The sequence below is a fragment of the Sebastes fasciatus genome, chromosome 14 (genome assembly GCF_043250625.1).
Source record: "Sebastes fasciatus isolate fSebFas1 chromosome 14, fSebFas1.pri, whole genome shotgun sequence".
In the NCBI taxonomy this organism is placed as follows: Eukaryota; Metazoa; Chordata; class Actinopteri; order Perciformes; family Sebastidae; genus Sebastes; species Sebastes fasciatus.
The window spans coordinates 13,066,350-13,086,816 of record NC_133808.1 but is presented as its reverse complement, the minus strand read 5'-3'; the positions used below and the strand labels follow the sequence as shown (position 1 = coordinate 13,086,816).

General features: G+C 40.5%; 1 protein-coding gene across 3 annotated transcripts; it reads right to left on the bottom strand.

The window, feature by feature from the left end:
* Window positions 1–452: 452 nt before the first annotated feature.
* LOC141782492 (immunoglobulin-like domain-containing receptor 2) lies at window positions 453–20,045 on the bottom strand. 3 transcript variants are annotated; one of them, XM_074658912.1, is made up of 10 exons: window positions 19,723–20,045; window positions 14,419–14,748; window positions 13,305–13,424; window positions 8,888–8,944; window positions 7,201–7,347; window positions 6,922–7,083; window positions 6,496–6,609; window positions 4,506–4,707; window positions 2,788–3,457; window positions 453–1,042 (listed from the first exon to the last, which is right to left on the bottom strand). In XM_074658912.1, the coding sequence occupies exons 1-10, from the start codon at window positions 19,760–19,762 to the stop codon at window positions 1,007–1,009; spliced, it is 1,878 nt and encodes a 625-aa protein (XP_074515013.1). In that variant the 5' UTR covers window positions 19,763–20,045; the 3' UTR covers window positions 453–1,006. The 3 variants fall into 3 exon arrangements, with proteins under 3 accessions (XP_074515013.1, XP_074515014.1, XP_074515015.1); XM_074658913.1 differs by lacking the exon at window positions 8,888–8,944 and having other exon boundaries at window positions 19,723–20,044; XM_074658914.1 differs by lacking the exon at window positions 6,496–6,609 and having other exon boundaries at window positions 19,723–20,043.
* Window positions 20,046–20,467: the final 422 nt, after the last annotated feature.

The following is a 20,467-nucleotide window of genomic DNA, read 5'->3' as shown; positions in this document are numbered from 1 at the left end:
ACAAAGATGTGCCATTTAATACTTTATATAAACATTTTAAAGCTGCACACATGCTTCACACGATAAAGTGTGCTCTAGTGTTTATTCAGTTGTGTGTATTTGATAAGCTATGATAAAAAAAACACAGGCTTTATCTGAGATACAGTACACACACTTTATCACACGTATTGTTAAACACAATAACTTCTCAAACACCAGATTATGTGACAGAAAAGAAAGTATTTTATATCAAAATCAATGTTGTCAAAACTATTGAAATGCAAATAAATGCGAGAAAAATGTCACGTTGGGCTTTAGGAAACGTTGCTTGCCGGGCATTTCTTACTATTCTCTGACATTTTATAGAACAAACGATTATTTGATAATAAACACTGTCATTAGCTGCAGTCCTAGCTGTGTGTATCTTCTCTCTCGACCAAGATAATAAACATCCATTAATTTAGACAGCAGAGTCTTCTTTGAGTTTTCTTTATTGAAAAAGTATTTTAAGCAGTGCAAATAAAGATCTGCAGAACAAATTCAAGGTACACATATACAGTACGATATCAACAACAGACAAACACACAAATACAAAGTGAACCTGAGTTGCAGTGTACTGAGTATGAAGTCTGTAGTGAAAATACAAGACTGTGGAGTCCTGCAGGTAAAAAAAATTGGCAGATAATAATAATAATAACAATAATAATAAAAAAACATCTTGGCACTGGTTTCAGTAAACCCAGACAATCAACTCAACAAATAAAACAGATGCACACACCACATACACAACATCTGTAAACTACACATGCAGAAATACCCAGATATAATTCATGCACATGAGTAAAAAACGTCCTGTACTAGTAGTGCACATTAATTTCTCCGTTTTTTTCGGTGCAGTTATTTTCAGTGAGACGAGCCAGACTTCATGCGGCTGATGGCAGAACAGTTAGCCTCTCCTGCGTAGCAACAGGACGGTTTAAAGGAACGGTCTGGCAGTGCTGTGTGGGGTCGAGGATGGGAAACCCCGTCACACTATGAGAGAGTCCCTGCTCAGTGCGGTGCTCTGTTAAAGAAATACACCGAGAGCCACACGTTAGAGACGTTGCATTCATGCTCATGCTAGGTTAGTCCGGCCTGGTGCCTCAAACTATTCACAGAAATCATGCAGCTTAAGCCGTGTTAGTAGTAAAGACTGTGATATTTAGTAAACCAGTTAGTAAGCATTTGTAACACTGTGATTGGCTGCAAGCATGAACAGATTGTACATATATGAGTTAAATCACAATAGTCATTTGCAATTTCTTTTGTAAATGTTACAGCTACGTAGATAAAATCATGTCAGAACTAAAAATGATAATGCTTCAGTGTTAAGACCGCAAATCTTGTATTTAGATTGCACAAGAGACAGATTATGTACATAATACTGTCAAACATTTTCAAATGTCTAAATACAAAGCTGGCGTTATTCTATTTTATTTATTGTCAACAAATCCCATAACCAATAACGTCTCTCAGTACTCTCTGACTTCACTGACCGCTCTGTGGTGCTCAGCCCCAAATTTGTTCCTTCTGAAGATGAAAATCATGAAACTTGTGCCACAAATATTTAGTTTGTAATCTCCTAAAACAGCTGGGCACTGTAGTTTATATCAAGCATAACTCAAACAGGAGAAAATAGTGCATTTGTTGGGGACTATTTTCAGCTGCGGATTAATACATATGTGGTGTGCTAGGGCAGAAGTCCCCAAACCCTGGACTGTGGACCTGCACCAGGGCTTGGAGTATTTGCTATTACCTTTGAACTTATATTTCCTTATTGTTTCCTGTCACGCTCCCAACAACAACAACAATATACTCAGGTCCAGCTTAAGGCATAGGTCATATAGGGTCGCCTAGGGCGCCACCTTCTGGAGGGTGCTGGTTGTCCTCTAAAAAAAAAAAAAAAAAAAAGAAGAAGTAAAAAATAAAAATGCGCTCTTCCTCATTTTCTCTTTTCACCCATGTAACTCTCTTTCTCACACTTTTTCATCTGCCCGGCTACACTTGAACGTCACACGATGGCTGTGCACACTGGGGGCCCAGGCTGGAGGGGCTCACTGTGCCGTACACATCACAACAGCCCGAGTACGGGTCAGGACATAAGATCGCTAGACTGACAGATGTCAAGAGGCACAGATATTTTGTATTTTCATTTGTATTTTATTTCTTCCTGAATACAATTTAAACTAAAGGAGGTCATTAGTGTGTCATCACTACTTTTGTTCTCTTGTACACAAAATGAGTTAGAGGGGACCCTCTAAGTGTGTATTTGTTTTTATTATTTAGTAAATATCCACAATAAAATACAGATCAAATAAAGTTATGTTTCAGTTTTAGTTGCTGTCATTCTCTAACTTAGTATTGACGTTTATTTGTGTAGTTGGAGGATAAATTGAGAGATGATGTCTGAACCAAAACTTACATGATCTGTGAACATGCATGTGAACGGGAGACACCTATTTAACTTTATCTTCCTGCACTGATGGAGTGAGGAGAACAAGATTACACTCATAGCACCTGTGTGACTCCCTGATGTGTTTCTAATAGTTTATGGACAGTAATGGAGCTCTATGGCAAAGAGGAATCAGCTACATCAGGCTTTGGCTACACAGACAATTAGTGAATCATTTGTTTTTGGACTCTTCATGGGATTTGTTGACAATAAGAAGAATATGCAGACTTTTCCTGTAACTATTTACAGGATTTAGAGGCTCTTTCCTGAAGAGCTGAAGAGGAAGGAAGTCCTTGTTCCTGCTACAAGTAACTCACCAGGTTTCGGCTCCTGTCCCTGTCCTCTCGGCCCCCCTGTTGAAGTGTATGGTTCATCCCCTGGGGGGGGCGGGTGTAACAGAAAGGCCTCATGGCTGGTTCAGTGGTCCTGTATCGCTCTGATCTGGGAGGCTCTACAGTGCGGTACCGCTCTGTGGTCTGGTCAGCCCTGCGGTACCGCTCTGCCTCCCACTCAGAGTACGGAGGCAAAGGGTCCTCCTCTTCTGGACGGTTGCTAGGCGACCGGCTGTAGTAGCTATCACTAGCCTTTCCTCTGGAGCTGCCTTTAGAGGGAGTGTCACTGTCCTCGTCCGGTCTACAAGCACCCCTGTCTCCTCCCCGCCCCCTCGCCTTGCTGTCAAGCACACTGCTGAGGAAGGCGTCGTCGTATCCTTTGCTCTGGGGCGGTCGACAGGGGCGATCGCTGTCCCACGTGTCCCTTCTCTTTTGTGGTAAAGGCGAGGGGCTGCGGCGGCCCCAGCCATCATCTTCATCTCTGTAGAAACGCCTGGGAGGGCTGTGATCCCGCTTGTAGACCCGGTCTGGAGGCCCGTTGTGATGACCTCGGGGGTTGTAAGACTGGGCGAAATCCTCCAGCTCGTCCAGGGAGCCGGTGCGCCCTCTTCTGCTCAACGTCTTCCTCTGTAGGTGCTCTGAGCTGATGTTCCACCTACAGCAAGGAAGAACACACCAAGGTTGTATAATAATCAGGGCTGTCAAAGGATTAAAATATTTAATCGTGATTAATCGCATGATTGTCCATAGTTAATCGCAAATTAATCGCACATTTTTTATCTGTTCAAGATATACCTTAAAGGGAGATTTGTCAAGTATTTAATACTCTTATCAACATGGGAGTGGGCAAATATGCTGCTTTATGCAAATGTATGAATATATTTATTATTGGAAATCAATTAACAACACAAAACAATGACAAATATTGTCCAGAAACCCTCACAGGTACTGCATTTAGCATAACAAAATATGCTCAAATCATAACATGGTAAACTGCAGCCCAACAGGCAACAACAACTGTCAGTGTGTCAGTGTGCTGACTTGACTGTGACTTGCCCCAAACTGCATGTGATTATCATAACGTGGGCATGTCTGTAAAGGGGAGACTTGTGGGTACCCATAGAACCCATTTTCTTTCACATATCTTGAGGTCAGAGATCAAGGGACCGCTTTGAAAATGGCCATGCCAGTTTAGCATAAATTTGGAGCGTTATTTAACCTCTTTCGTGACAAGCTAGTATGACATGGTTGGCACCAATGGATTCCTTGGGTTTTCTAGTTTCACATGATATCAGCATCTTCACTCTCTTTGCGTTAACGCGTTATTATTGCGTTAACTTTGACAGCCCTAATAATAACATTAATACATTTTATTTATAGAGCACGTTTCAAGACACTCAGACACTTTACATGAATCTTTGCTCAGTAAAAAATAACCTTGAAAACTAAAATACAATACAAATGAATGGGCCCTTGAACTGCCTGGAAAGCTGCTACTTCCTGTTCATTCTTAGTGGTGATGTCATGATCCACAAGTGGGTTTACCAAAAAATTCAACCAATAAAATCATAAGAAATATTCAACAATCCTCCCTGACCTGTTTCAACAGGTCACATTAAAGAAGTAATACGACCATTTCATGGGGACCTTTAACCTCTGAACACATAAACACATGCAGGGACTAAATAACACCGTGATCATACCTTCTGTCGAGCTCGTCGTCTGAGTGGTTCCCTCTGTCCCGTCTGGGCCTTCGACTGTGTGCAGGTGGAGCTGCTCTCTGCACTGACTGGTCGTCGAGGTCCGCGATGGGCGGGAGCGCCCTCATCTGCACCGTCTGATAGGTGTGTCTGAAGTCTGTAGTCCCTCCATCGTGAAGAGAGCTGAGCTCTGAGAGGCTACTAGCTGTTGGGACAGACGCAACAGCACATAGCGACATTTGCTATTTACATGAGCCTGGTGGGATACACAACTATAGCTGTGAAATAATGCAGTTGAACATTTCAGAGTAAGACGTAGTCTGCTGGGAGTGCTATGTAGGTGTTTGGGATAAGAGCGTGGTAAATACTGTACATCACCTACTTTGTGGTTTGAGGTGGCCATGACTATATAATCATGAGCACTGATTACAGTTGGCTGCAAATTACTGAGGGCACAACTGTCTCACGTTCCACCTCGAGCTACTGTCACAACCAATTTATAGGATAAATCTGGTGTCATTATTTTCCCCTCCATATTATCAACAAATCCTAGGAGAGGAGCAAACAAACTACAAACTTGTTACCGTGCCCATCTGTATTAGTATTACTGAGGCTTTTTAAAAAAAATTAAACTTTACATTTGTGGCCTGTTTTTAGATACTTTATATGTTCAGTAGGAACCAGTGGGCTTGGGGCTGAGGGCCGAAGACAGGATGGGGAAGTCAGAGAGTATAGTATAGTATTGTTGACGCTAACAAATATCCCCAGCTTTATCCTTTAAATGTGTACGCGACAAGGCACTTAAATTAAAGGGTAACCTCGGTATTTTCACACTATTTTCCCAAGTGTTTTGTGTCTAAGTGACTAATGGGGATAACAGTTCTTGAAATTGGTCCAGTATTGAGGGAGGACGCTGTAACCAGCAGCTGCAAAACGAGCTGCGAGGGCAAGTGAGTAGCGTCAATGTGACGTTGCATTCAGTAGAAGTGCTTGTTTTTGCCACTTACAGGCTCAGATTGTTATTATAAGTGTCTGACAACATTATGGAAAGGCACCTACAGAGCAATAAATACATTTTCTTACCTTTCTCTTGATCCTGTCTGTTTGTTATTGTGCCCAAGTCCCGCTCAAGGAGAAGTCTCGTTGTGAAATCTGAATATCCGTATACTCTGGCTCAAATAAATATCATCGAATTCAAAGACCTCATCCACATTGTCGCAATCATCTAAATATTCAGCCTTGACATTGAAAATCTTTTAGATAACACAAAGCTACACATTCTGTACTCCAACACAACAAACTGCCTGGCTGGCACTCACGTTTCCACCATTGATGTATTCCACTATTCCACCGTCATCACGTCACCTCGCCAGATGTCCCTTCTCCTTGAGCGAGACTCTTTCCATAATGTCAGACACTTATAATAACAATCAGAGCCTGTCATGGCAAAAACAAGCACTTTTAGTGGACGTAAATGACGGTGCCCGCTTGCCCCAACAGCACCATATTGCAGCCGTCTACAGCGCTCTACCTCGATACTGGACCAATTTCAGAAACTGTTGTCTCACTGGTGAAATAAACCTAAACTAGAGTTAAAGTGACATCTAACAAACTTTAAAACTTTCTTTTGTAAGCGACCGTGCCATAATCACGATAATTAAACTTTGAGATGTCCTGACAACATTATCAACTAGGAATGGGCGATATGATGATATGTACCATGAGACCTACTTTTTACCGTTTCTACTGTTGACGGAGGCTATCCCTTTTAAGACTGTATCTTTTGGTGTATAAGACCAATGTTTCAAATCAGTGAGCAGTTTTTCTCATCTCAGTAAGGACAGTTACATGCTATGAAATGAATGTAAGGATTAGATGAAAACTAGCACTAGTTAATTTACACAAACCATGCACACATACAACACATAAACGCCGTCACACAGCCACACAGCCACACAGATCACAGACACCGGCCTAATCTGTGCAGGCTTACTTTTGAGTGCAGCCATCTTGGCAGAGGGAAACTGACCCAGCTCCTTCTCTATGTAGTACAGAACTTTCATTGAGTCCTGGTCTGGACTGGCTTTCAGTCGATAACCAGTGCGTGCTGTGGATGTGGACACACACACAGTATGTACACACACAGGGACATAACCATGCAAGGACACACACACAGATACACGTACAGTAAGAGTCCAATGCACCTTCTTTCAAAGCAAAAACTAACAACCAGACTCAAATATGTTAAGACTAGATTTAAATAGCAAACATGCATGTAGCTGACAGACATTTCAGTTATTTCTACGTAGGTTAGAGACAAACTGGAGGATGAGGGATGATAGATGAAATGAGGGTTAGTCAAGTCAGTGTGTCTAAAAGTAAATAAGATAGCGCTTCCTAGTGTCTCATAAACACTCACCTCCAGCCAGGTTGTTCTCCACTGAGGGGATGGAGGCGATCTTTGTCTCCACATGGGATGAAGGGGCCAGAGGAACCATAGTAGGAACACCAGGAATGTAGTAGGGGTACACAGGAACCGGAGCAGGCGGTCCACTCTTTGCCATCTTCCCTGCCTCGTATACTAGTAGCACAGGAGAACAACAAAACAATAAACCTCCCATGCACAGTGATGTGCTGTCAGGTTAATAGGACTGAGAATGCAACATGGAAGTTAAGGTGAATAAAGAAAGTGTCTCACAGTGTCGTGGACAGCAGCAGGTTTCAGGACAGCAACAGCAGCGGACATAGCAGCAGCAGGAGTGAGGACAACACTGGCACCAGCAGATCCCCATCAATAAGAGGAACAAGATGCTGCCCAGGACTACAGATGCCACAAACGCCCACTCTGAAATAAAGACACACATTATTCCTTCACCATTTGTGTTAGGCACGGTATGATTCACACAGACTTCATTATTCAAATGATAACTTAGCAAAAATGTATCCGTCCTTTATGTCCTAGATGTAACAATTTGATTTCTCTTCGTCATATGTTTTAGTCCTTCGTTAGTTAACGTTTGCTCCTTAAAATGTGATTCCTTTTCTGTTTTATATAACACACCAACAAACCCTCTTCCTTTACAGTGTGGATACAAGAGTTCAAACATCTTTACTTCAACTGGAAAAAGTTTGATAGACATCGCAAGGATCGGTCAGGAAATATCACAACACATGGATAAAGAGAATGGATATATGTATATATATTCTGCACATGCATTTACAGATATGCATGAGACACACTTAATATGAGGCGTATCACATCTCACATCTCATCCATCTGTTTGTATGGATATACATTAGGCTCATACATATCTACATATAGAATAATGCAGATTTATGTATGAGGTGAAAATCAATACAAATAGTGAAAACAACATGCAAAGACATGCACAGATTAAGATAAACAGCAAAATACTGTGTCTTAGCTCCCCTCATTACACGACAACCTCCAAAGTCATAAACATTTTCTTTTTACAACTTTCGTTGTATTTTCATAATTTGCCATCATTCCTAGTAATAATAAAATATTGCAAACACCAAGTTGATTGCTAAGATCTGCTAATGCAGCAACATCCCTAAAAAGTTTGATTAAAAGTCCAACGGGGCAAGAAAGAAACATCCATCCCAGTTTACGGATCGATTTCCTGGTTCAACTTTGACTTGCTGTAATAGCCGAAGTTGTGCACAACGTTTTCTTGTGCATTGAGGAACTATTATAGACATTTTGGGTGCACACACTTCTTGTTTTACCTCCAAATAAAGTGGTTTAGATAATCTATCTAAACTGATCATCCGACCACTTGTATTTCTGGCTTGTTGCGTCCCCAGATCTCAGCAATTACTTTAGTGGTTACAATAGTAATTGGGAGAAACAATGTTTAAAACCACAATAATCAGACCTAAGCTGTAATAAACCAGAATTTTCCTTTAAAACCATGCTGCTGTTTCTGGCTCCCCTTCAATGAGACCACAGAGCACTAAAAAAAGGAAACTGGGTGACTCTTATCCATCATCACATCTCTAAAGCATCCAGACCCTAACAACACACTTCCTCAGGGTGTGCCCAAAAGTAAAATCCACTCAGAACACAAGTCAACACACATCTCCTATGGAATATAAATCATGACTAGGGATAAAGGATAAAAGATAAAAGATAGTTTTTTCTTTATGTAGCTTCAATAATTGAGTGTGTGTAATTTCAGGTTGGGTTAGACGCTACTTTCTGTACATTTTCCCCATTTTGACCGTAACAGTGTCAACACGGGCTCATGAATATACATCTGTTAGTCAAAGAGAGTTTTGATTGGTCAGGGAGAATTAAAACATGGATAGGGAAGCTAGAAGATGCCAGGCAGTGAGACGAAAGTGCAGGGGCGGTGCCGTACCTGGCATAATCTCCACATCAAACTCAGGTAGGAGATCGTCCAGCGGACCTGTCCTGCCTGCAGAGAGAGGGAGAGCACAGGTGAAGGCCGGCAGAGGAAGCAGAAAGCAAGAGTCAAAAGGTCGGCAGAGTGGATGATTTATGGTCATGCACTAATTGAGGATCTGAAGGTACAAACTTTTTGCACAAATTATTCATCTTACATGCTGTCATGACGACGAATGAGGAAATATTTTAGCCATGCTAGCGCGGTGGCTCTAGGGATGGTAAGGTTGGTTGGTCTGTGAATATCTCAACAACTATTGGATGGATTACCATGAAATTCTCTTCAGACATTTAGCCCACTGACTTTGGTGATCCTCTGTCTTTTCCTCAAGTGCCACCATGAGATTGACATTTGTAGTTTTAAGGCAAATGTCTAAACAATTATTGACTAGTACACCATGAAATTTGGTACACACATTCATGATCCCTGATGATTAATTAAAACAATTTAATAATAATAATACATAATCATTTTTCATCTAGTGGCATCATCAGGTCAAAATTTTAGTTTGCCCAACGTTTGATTAACTACCTGCAAAACTACAAAACTAATGACGTTCCAGCCTCAGCTGTACTTTGTGTTTAGTGCTAATTAGCATGCTAACACACTAACATAAAATGGTGAACACGGTAAACATCATACCTGCTAAACATCAGCATGTTGTCATTGTGAGCATATTAGCATGCTGACATTAACATTTAGCTCAAAACACAGAAGTGTCTAAGTACAGCCCAGTGTGTAACCTTCAGATCTGAAAAGTGAAGCCAATTGCGAAAGTGCCTTAAACTCGCATTCTTCTTAACAGCCAGCAGGGGGCGACTCCTCTGGTTGCAAAAAGAAGTCTGATTGTATAGAAGTCTATGAGAAAAATGAGCCTACTTCTCACTTGATTTATTACCTCAGTAAATATTGTAAACATGAGTTTGTGGTCTCAATCGCTAGTTTCAAGTCTTCTTCAATACAACATGATGTTCATTTAGTAAATTATTGTCCCATTTAGAGTCAAATAGACCATAAAGCAGGGTATGCTTTAGGGCGTGGCTAACTTGTGATTGACAGGTCGCTACCATGACGTTATCCACGCTGGGAGTTGTCCGTGTTTTCATCTTACAACTTTAACCCTTTCACTGTGTATTTTCAGTTCATGAAAGTTAATTATAACCTGTTTGGTCGCCTGAAAACGTCTTATTCAGAGTTTGGTTGTACTTATAGCTCCCCCCTCTCCTGTCACTTCTGGTTGCAAAAAAACAACATGGAGACAGTCAAGAACCAAGATGGCGCAAGCCAAAATGACGAACTCGAGGCTTCAGTCCGCAAACCAATGGGTGACGTCACAGTGACTATGTCCACTTCTTACAGTCTATGATACAGCCTCACAGAGCAGTTAGCATGACGTAGACGCTGTTATCACATGAATCACACTGATATTATTTTGGTGTCCAGAGTTTATGCTTATAAAAGTTGATGCCATAGAGTTTCTTAGAAGTGTTTAAAAATAAAACTACTAACCTGTGAACATGAACATAAGTCAGAGTTCAGAGTTCAACATGCACTTTACTTTAAATCTAATTTTAGCAGGAGGCCAGCAGTGCTATGTTTCTGTATAGAGGTGCACAGACAGCACACATGTGCCTCTCTGGTGGCATTAAAACTGCACACACATGAATCTACATGCATACAACATGACACACACATATATGGAGAGATGCCAAGAGAGGCCGTGTGTGATGGACAAAGAGGGGGTTTTGGAAACTGGGGCACATAACGATTCTAGGGCAACAATTTAGCATGGCAGCTCATCAGAAAAAGGTCACCAAGTTGGTTGTGACACAATGTGTCTTTTGTGCGTCAGATAAACAGGTCAAAAAAGAGAAGCCGTTAGAAAACGTTAAAATACAGAAACATAAAGGGACTGCAACAGGTGTGTTGAGATTGAGACACAACTGCAGGTGTTCACGTTTTTAGTATGTGTTTATCGTGAGGTGTTAAAGGACTATAATTACAGTAAAGAGCAGTGTGATCTGTCTGACTGCAGGGATAGACTAAACACCCACTGGCTCCAGAGTGTGCTGAGTAGACTGTTACTATGGAGGGAGAAAAAACAGCATACCCTTCCAACCAAATAAAAAAAAGTAATCTTGGTTCCCTGGCACACTCATCTACATACCATGAAGCTCAGTAACACTGAGTAACCTGAGAGAGCCGAGGAGCTATGCAGCCCCGACGTTGAGGGAGGCAGTGAAAGATGCAGGAATGAGTAATGGAGGAGCACATGACAAGGTTTTGCAAGAAAAAAGGGAGAGCAGAGGGAGTGAAGAAAAATTAATCCAAAAGAAAAATGAAATCAGAGATTAGGAAGATGGTGGGAGAACATCGTGGTTTATTGTTTATCATTTCCGACATTTTGGGAAATAGCTTATTTGAGTTCTTGCTGAGAATTAGGCGAGATTGACACCACTGACATGTCTGTATGGTAAATATGGAGCTGGAGCCGGTTAATTAGCTTAACGAAAAGAAGTTTACTCAAGTGTGCTATTAGTATACTTCTTTTACACGTAAAATAAGAGAGTATACTTTCAGTTTACTTTTATCAGATATATACTTAACAAAAGTATACATAAGTATACTTAGCTTATACTAACAAGTATACAGAAAAGTCTAAGTATACTTGGCTAATAGGCCTACTTGTATACTTAAAAAAAGTATTCTTGCCATATAGGCCTACAGAAAGGTATACTTGGCTTGCAGTTGTGCTTACCTCTTACTTTTTCTAAGACTAAGACTCAACAATTTGTGGTTTTATGGGAGGTTATATGCCGTCTATTTACGGTTTAGACAAACAATATATAATGTGTTAATCAGAAAGCTGGTATTTTGTCACTTTCGAACAGAGCCAAGCTAGCTGTTTCCAATCTTCGTTGCTAAACTAAGCCAAGCTAAGCGGCTGCTGTCAGCAGCTTGATATTGAGCCGATAGATATGAGAGTGCTACCAATCTCCTCATCTAATTCTCTGCAACAAAGCGAACATATTTCCCAAAATGGCTAATGATTATTTTTCAATTTTGGTGTATAAAATTGGTAGTGTGTGAGATCTCAAAACTTTAGGAAATGCTAATCTGGCACTGGTGGTTTTACACACTCTCTAAATCCAGTTTCTTCATTGCAACATGGCAAAACCCCAACTCAGTGTAGTCTCGTTATTCTCACACCTTTAAACCCCCTCTTCTCTCCTGTGAGCTGATAATAATCAGATTAGTGCTCGAGGAGGAGGAGGACTGTGTGAATGAGCAGACTCTACTAATACGAACACTACAAGCTACATCAAAGTTAAAGCAGGAAACTCATTTTGGGTAATGGTTTTCTACGTCTCTCTCTCTCTCTCTCTTCATGTCGACACCAGCGGCGACCCTCAACATGCCCCAGTCTCCTCTGTAAAAGCACGTTGCCATGGTAACAGCTTAAGGAGTGGCGTCGGCTACAATGGTCTCCACGGTTTCTCTCGCTGAGTGGACACGCTATTTCAGGTTTCATTGACAGGAGACGGTGAATCTCTGCACCTTTAGTGCCAAAACGTCAGCTGTTATTCATTAATTAGCAACAAATACAAATACTGATCACACATAAACAGCCGAACATATGATCCCATACAGGTTTTGAAGCTGTAGGGTAAAGTATAGTCCAGTACAGACAGTACCAGCGGTGGAGAGTACATTTACTCAAGTGCTGTAGTTAAGTACAATTTTGAGGTATTTTACTTGAGTATTAGTAGCTTACCATGTGTACTTTCTATTATATGCCACTACGTTTTGGAGGCAAATATTGTAATTTTTTCTCTACTACATTTATTTGATAAATCTACTCTTTGCAGAGTCAGATTATTAATACAAAATATACATCAACTAATAAATCATGATGTATCATTATAGGTTAAGCTACCCAGTAGTATTAGGTAACAAAAATGTGCCTTTACCAGCTGCAACATTAAAGTGATGTGCACATAATGCATCAATATTTATAATATTATTCTGAAATACATTTGTATTTTTACTTAAGTAAGATGTTGAATGCATGACCTATTCAGGAGTATTTTTACACAGTAGTATTGCTACTTTTACTCAAGTAAAAGATCGGAGTACTTCTTCCACCTCTGGACAATGCAGGTCCATGTCAACCCTGTAAAAAGAGGGAAACGCCATCTGGCCGTCTCCATGGAAACTGTTATAAAGACACTGTGGAACGCAGAGCAACAAAGACACAAAAACTAACATATAGAGAGAAACTTCACTTTCCCCAGTCGATCCTGATCAAGCTCAAAGTCTGTCTGAGTCTTTATGTCACTGTACTCTGATAACAAATTAAGTGTATGCATACCGAGCACCAGTAACTCAAGCTGGGCCTCATTCTTCCCCTCCAGATCATCAGCAATGACGATTTTACAGAAGTACACTCCACTGTCGCCCCACTGCAGCTCCCCAATACGCAGGTCTGCTCCTGCACAAAGACAAGAAACAAGGTTATATGTGCTGTAAGAGGTGAGAGGTCAGAGGTCAGATCATGTTCACAAAGCAGGTCAGTGTTTAATTTGTGAATTAAAATTGATTGACGCTGACAAAAAACTGACTATAATTACTTGGTTAAAAAGTTTTTCAGGTGCAGGACACACTGACACCTGAATGATGGGTTTTGAGTTCAGTGCCGACACCAAAACAGATACTTTTTAAGAAGTATTAACATGTTTTTCTACATAACCCTTTTCATAATTTAAAAACAGAAGCCAAGTGTCTCAAACGTTGAAATTAAATAGTCAAAATTTGGCAACATTTTGATTTAAATCAGAAACTACTGATCAAAGATAAGCAAACAAGATTACAAATCTGACCAGAGTTGATGCCAGGTTTCGGTACTTGACAAACTTCAATACTCCGTGCCATGGACATTTTTATGTCGGTAACAAAAGCACTGAGGTTTGAATACACCTGTAACAGCAGTTAACATTTATCTACGCTTCTGGTTGTTAGTGTTTCTGGCATCTGCACAGTTTTTGTGAAGCCAAGATAAAACTAAACACACAGCATTTATGTGAAAAACTAAAAAAAATTCAATTAAAAATATAATTAAGTGATTACCAGCTTAGATTAATGTACCATGTTGTGTTTTTTTTTTTACTGTATCAAATGACGACAGGAGGGCTTTGTTGAACGTGGTGTGTCCCACTGAGACGTGGATAGAAGACGGGTGTTTTGTCTTGATAAGGCTTGAGGTTTTACAAGGAGTCATACATGAATAGGAGTGAGAGCAGGAGGTCGTGATCATGTGTGTGTGTGTGTGCCTACTCTATTGTGTGACAAAGACAAAAGAGGTTTATTTCGAGAACAGGAAACACAAAATCACCGTCAGCTCTGACTCCTGAGTGCAGTCATCAAAACAGCTGCAGCAACTCTTTCTCCTTAATTCATAACTTAAGGATAAAAAATGATGACATTACTGTTGACGATGGCGATGTCTCTGCCTTTGTAGTGCTCAGCCAGCGTCATGGAGGCTCCCTGCGCCGAGGCCACAACCCGGACTGTGCGGCTGCTGTCGGAGCACTCCAGGTGGGACGTGGTGCCCAGCTCGGAGGCCTGGACGCCCAGGCTCTGGGGGATGGTGAAGGACTCCCGTGTGCGGTCTCGACAGTAGGACTTGTACCACCACTGCACCACCGGGGTCTGAGTGGAGGCCGTTTGGTACTGACAAGGGAGGACCACGGACTGGAAGAGCATCGCAAACCGCTGCTTCTCCCGCACGGTGACGTGCACACCATCGCACACACACACTGACAACAGAACAGAGAAAGAAAATGGGAGTAAGTGGCTGTGGTTGAGACAATATATATAGAGCTTTTGTCCAATGGACATGCAATTTTACTATTCAGATAGTCATGCAAATGTTGCTCAAAAGATAAAAATGTGGGCCGCAAAGTTCAAACACAGAATTGGGAAATACCAAGTTCATCTACCCGACCTGCAGTAATCAACACCAGACACATTCACTGAGTTCATTCACTCATTTTACACCCCAAAGAGGAGTTTCTCCCCCAGTATGACCATTAGAAGGGAAAAACACAGAGTTTAGGGTTGCAACTCGTGATTGTTTTCACTATCCATTTATTTCTATATTATGTTTTTCATAAATCGATTAATTGCATAGACTATTATGCCAGAAAACAGTGGAAAATACATATAGAAAATAGAATTTCCTTTAGCTCAAGGTGACATCTTCAAATTGCATTTTATGTCCAACCAACAGTCCAAAACACAAATATATTCAGTTTACAATGATATAAAACACAGAAAAGAAACAAATCCTCACATTTGAGAAGCTGCAATCAGCAAATGTTTGGCATTTGTGTTTGATAAATTACTTAAAGAGGACCTATTATGTTTATTTTCAGGTGCACACTTCACAGGTTTCCCCCCTGAAAAGCCCAGTCTGTTCTGATTGGTCAGCTGGCCCACTCTGTTGTGATTGGTCAACCAAACCTAACTCTTCGGACTGCGCTCCAGCTCCGCTCTAACTAGTTTTGTTTGGGGCGTGCCAAATTAGCTGCTTGGCAGGTGTTATGCAAATATGTTACTAGGTGACATCACCACGTTACGGAAGAAAAGGCGGGGCTTCAAGCAGTTCAGGAGCAGTGTTTCTGTGGGGGACAGTAACTCCCTTTGGTGTGGACTTTGGGCTTTGTAACTTTGTAGACCTTTTTCATACATAAAAAAACTATATAACACACTAAAGGAAAGAGAAAAAGCACAAAAAAATCATAATAAGTCCTCTTTAAATGAATAAATTAAAGACATGATTTCTCCCCTGATGAACTAATGCAGTCCAATACAGCAACTGCAGTAAATCATGAAGGTTATAAGGTTCTGTTTTTGTTGAAGCTGGTTTTGAGAGGTTTAAATGAAATTGGGGTGATGTCATGGGTGGATTATGAGACAATGTGCCCCTGGGCACAGACATGCAAAAGGCCCCACCATCTCTCAGGTGAGTAAAACACACAGACTTTATGGTTGTTTTGTGTTTCTTTGTGGTCGTTTTGTATCTCTTTGTAATTGTTTTGGTCTAGTTATTTTTAGTTGGTGGTTATTTTGCCCCTTATCATAGTTGTTGTGAGTTTCCCTGTCTCTTTGCAGCTGTTTTGTGTCTCTTTGTGGTTGTTTTGCCCCTTTTCATAGTTGTTGTAAGTTGTTTTTGTGGTCTCTTTGTGACGCTTTGCAGCTGTCTTGCATTTATTAGTAGTCTTTTTATGTTTCCTTTTGGTCCTTAAGAGGGACATTTTGTCCAGTAGGTGAAGGCCAGGGGTGTCCTTGGGCCTGTTCCCAGTAGGCCCGTTCAGTAATCCATCCATGGGTGATGTTGAATTGTTTTATATTACTGTAAGAGAAATTTCTAATAAGGTTGATTTATCTGCCAATTATTTTCATAATTAACAAATTAATGGTCTGGTCTATAAAAGGTCAGAAAATAGAGAAAATGCTCAGTATAATTTCCTAAAGATTACTATCAAGTAAGACCAAGAATATCAGCAAATATTCACAATTTAGAAGCTGGAATTATGGATTTTGGGGGACATTTTGATTAAAAATCTAAATACAGTAGTTGTAGACAATTTGTCTGTTGATTGACTAATCAACTAATAGTTTCAGCTCTAGTTTCTAGTCATATTTAGTCTACTCACATTGATATAAATGAGGTCTACAAAGTATTGCAGGTCTGTTGTATTAAACTACGTTAGTTTTGGCCGAGTGTAAACAAAAACAGCTTAAAGACAGGAAGAGGATGCAGATGACGTCTTGGTCACAGGAGAAACAGCTGCGCCTCTTCTTTGTCTGTGTGGATAATTCGCTGATTCACCTGGGAGATATTTAGCGTCATATTAAAACAGGAACAGAGATTATGTGTGTGTGGAGGGGGGCTCCTCTGTTGCTCGGTACCAGGGTCAGGAGGGTTAAATTCCAGTGTGTGTGTGGGGGGCTGGGAGGCCTGCAGAGAGGCAGGGGGTTGTCATCACACAGGGAGGTGGATGCAGAGGTCGGACACTCGTGGGTGCTTTCTGCTAGTCATATTAGCTCTAGGTGGGGCAGGAACTCACTCTAAACATTTCCCAGAAAGACAGGAAATCAAAACAAAACAAGTCCAGCAGCCTGACTCTCCTTAGGACCGTTTATCTAAAATGGACACGTTTCCTATAGTTTCATTCTAATGTGAGCTCAAGTCTGCTTATATCCAGCCCGCCATTAGGACTGCATTAGTCTAAGAAATGTTGGAAAGTAGTGGAAAGAAATGCCCAAGGTGACGTCGTCAGATGTATTTTGTCCGACTAACTGTCCAATCACAAAGATTTTCACTTTACAATTAAATAAAACAGAGTAAAGCAGCAAATCATCACATTTGAGAAGCTGGAACCTGAAAATGGTTTTCTTTTCTGCTCGAAAAATGACTGAAACTAAAACAGTTTTATCAAAATTGTTGCCAATTATTATTATATTGTTTCAGCTCAAGTTTCAAACAAGTGTGTTAATGTTTCATGACTTAAAACCTAAACAAATCAAGTGATTTTAACGACATCCTGAGTCCGGTCAGATGAGTATCATCAGGTTTCCTCTCCCCCTGATAAGAAACTACACTTTATCTGCACATGTCTAAGTACAGTAATGGAGCCGGATGATTTTTACAGGATAAGAGAAGAAGAGGAGGGGTGACCGAGGTCCTAAATTCCTCCCACGAGAGAGCTCTGGTCTTCTCCTTTGTTTCTTTTTTTCACGGACCAGTCCATTGTTAGGGCTGAGCTGCCCCCCCTCGCTGTCCCACTTGAGGAGCTGAGAGGGGGAGGAGGTCACAGACTCCCAACCAATGAGAGGATCTGTCCTCCTCCAGCTGGGTGTGAACCGACCAATAGACTGCTAGAGATTTAAACCAAACCGTTACTTCATGAATGCCATCAGAGGATGTCCTGTTAATTATTGTTTTCATGACGTTGACATCAGGTGTGACTCACTGTAGGTTAATGAACAGGTCACAGAGACAGCAGACAGTCTCCCCCCCCCCCACCTGCACACAAACTAAAGGCCTCATTTCAACATTAGACGTCCCTTCAAAACAGTGAGCGGCCACACATGTGATCCAGGTCAGAGCTCTGCTGCTGGTCGCTGCTGGTTTCCTGAACACAGTCAGACTTTTTCCTCTCCAGAGCTGTCACATTTCCTGCTTGTACTGCCTCGAGCATTCCTTCACATTGACTCATTAGACCAACAACAAAAAAACACTGATAAGGCTGAATATAGTATCCATGTTTGAAAAAGGATTTCAATGCAACTTTACAGCAACACTCCCTCTTGAGACCTCGTGTGCACTTTATGTCCCCAGTTGAAGATTTGGAGGTATAAATGATAGTATAGGGCTGCAGCTATAATGTTTATTTTCATTTTTGATACATCTTCAATCATATGATTAATCATACTCCAGATTAACCGATTAATCTTGTCTATAACACCTCAGTTGTACATTCCCACACCCCAAGATGATAATATATTTATAATAAAAACTTTTTTTTTTGCTTAAAAATGTACTAAAGCATAGAAATCAACAATCATCAGAATAGTTGCAAATTCATTTTTGTGTCGATCGACTAATCCTTATCGAGTAATCATTGCAGCTCTACATGGTATATTGTAGTCTTCCTTTAAAGTACAGCTCTACCATTAAACACTGTACTTCAAAATGTACAATCGTGCTCTTTATATAGTAAACTGTAGTGGTATAGCCTACAATACAAATAGGCCTATTACAGCAAAGTTATAAGCCCCATTATAAGGCTATCCTATGTGAGGAGATAAAGTATAAAATGAAGAACACAATATTTAATACCAGACAATATAAATCCCAGAGGGATTATTAAGGTTGTCTATATCACCTCAGAAAACAGTGTTGTACATTCCCACACCCCAAGATGATTATATATTTATAATAATAACTATTTTTTGTCAATCTAAAACCCCAAAATATGCAGTTTACTGTTATAAATGACAAATAAAAGCATCAAATCATCCCATTTGAGAACATGAAACCTGGGAATGTTTGACATTTGTTGCTTAAAAATTGACTAAAGCGTTTAAATCAACTTATCAGAATAGTTGCAAATTAATTTTCTGTCGATCGACAGTCTTCCTTTAAAGTACAGCTCTACCATTATACTTCAAAATGTACAATCATGCTTTTTATATAGTAAACTGTAGTGGTACAGCCTACAATACAAATAGGCCTATTACAGCACAGTTATAAGCCCCATTGTAAGGCTATCATATGTGAGGACATAAAGTATACTATGAAGAAACACAATATATATAATAATATGGGGCAAACCATATCTAGCCTACAATACAAATAGGCCTATTACAGCAAAGTTATAAGCCCCTAGGGAATATCATTAGGCTATCATATGTGAGGAGATAAAGTATACTATGAAGAAATCAACACAATATATATAATAATATGGGGCAAACCATCTCTATAACGGCGTATTCATCCCGTTTAATGCACCTAAATAAGATAAAAGCCATAAAATTAGCACTTCAGCCTACTGAGTGTATAATGTAGGCTGCTGGGATATAAGTAGCCTAATAACCGACGCGCCTTTAACGTTACATCGGATCAACCTGTTGCGCTGTCGTCGTAAAGATGACACATTTTAGCAAAGAAAAACACATTTTTAGTAAAGAAGACATATTTAAGTGAAGGGGATATAACTCACCTGATGCTCCCAGTAGAAGAGCCAGTCGGTAAAAGTTCATTATACAGTCCGTGTTATGGTAAAGTGCCGTTTCTCCGCATGTTGGTGGTTGTGGTTTGTCGGCTGACTGCAGCAGTAAACAGGACTATAACGGGACTGTACCACTTCACACAGAGGTGAGTCCAGACGCAACACTCACATACTGACAGACACCTCCTGTAATAATGTCTTTATAGATGCACAAGAGTTAGGCCTAGTAGTTTCTTTATATTTATGGAGTGTAATTTTATTTTCCTGCAGCGGGTGTAGCAGGAAGTCTTACCGGGAGAGTAGAGAGGTCTGCCCGGTGAGGAGGTGGAGGGAGGGGGGGCAGCTCCAGGATTTAATCAGGTCAGACTTGGCTGTGTGAGTTTTGAGGAATTTTACTGCACTCAAACAACATTTGACCCACTTTCTTGATTGATTCTTTATTGCTTCATATAAAAAAACTGTTTTTACATTCAAGGGGAATCATTTAGTCTACACACACAAAAAAAACATAAAGAAAAAAGTTGCAACACAAAGATCACTTTAATTAAAAGTCAATTTAAAAAAAGCTAAAATGCAATAACCTACAAAGACGTTTTCACACACATGTTAAAAATAAGTTTTAAAAAATAGATAGCTCAGATGTAGTTGAGGCACTTTTTTACTTTTAATCAAAAACTATAGGTTAAAGGGACTGTTTTCTCGCTGTGGAGCCCCGTCACTTTACAAGACACGGGAA

Bases quoted from the DNA above. Each gene is read 5' to 3' on its own strand.
- LOC141782492 (XM_074658912.1), bottom strand. From the start codon at position 19,762: ATGAACTTTTACCGACTGGCTCTTCTACTGGGAGCATCAG. The intron at 14,749-19,722 runs GTGAGTTATATC...TTCTGTTGTCAG, and splicing joins TCTTCTACTGGGAGCATCAG to TGTGTGTGTGCGATGGTGTG. The intron at 7,084-7,200 runs GTGAGACACTTT...CTGTGCTACTAG, and splicing joins CTGCTGCTGTCCACGACACT to TATACGAGGCAGGGAAGATG.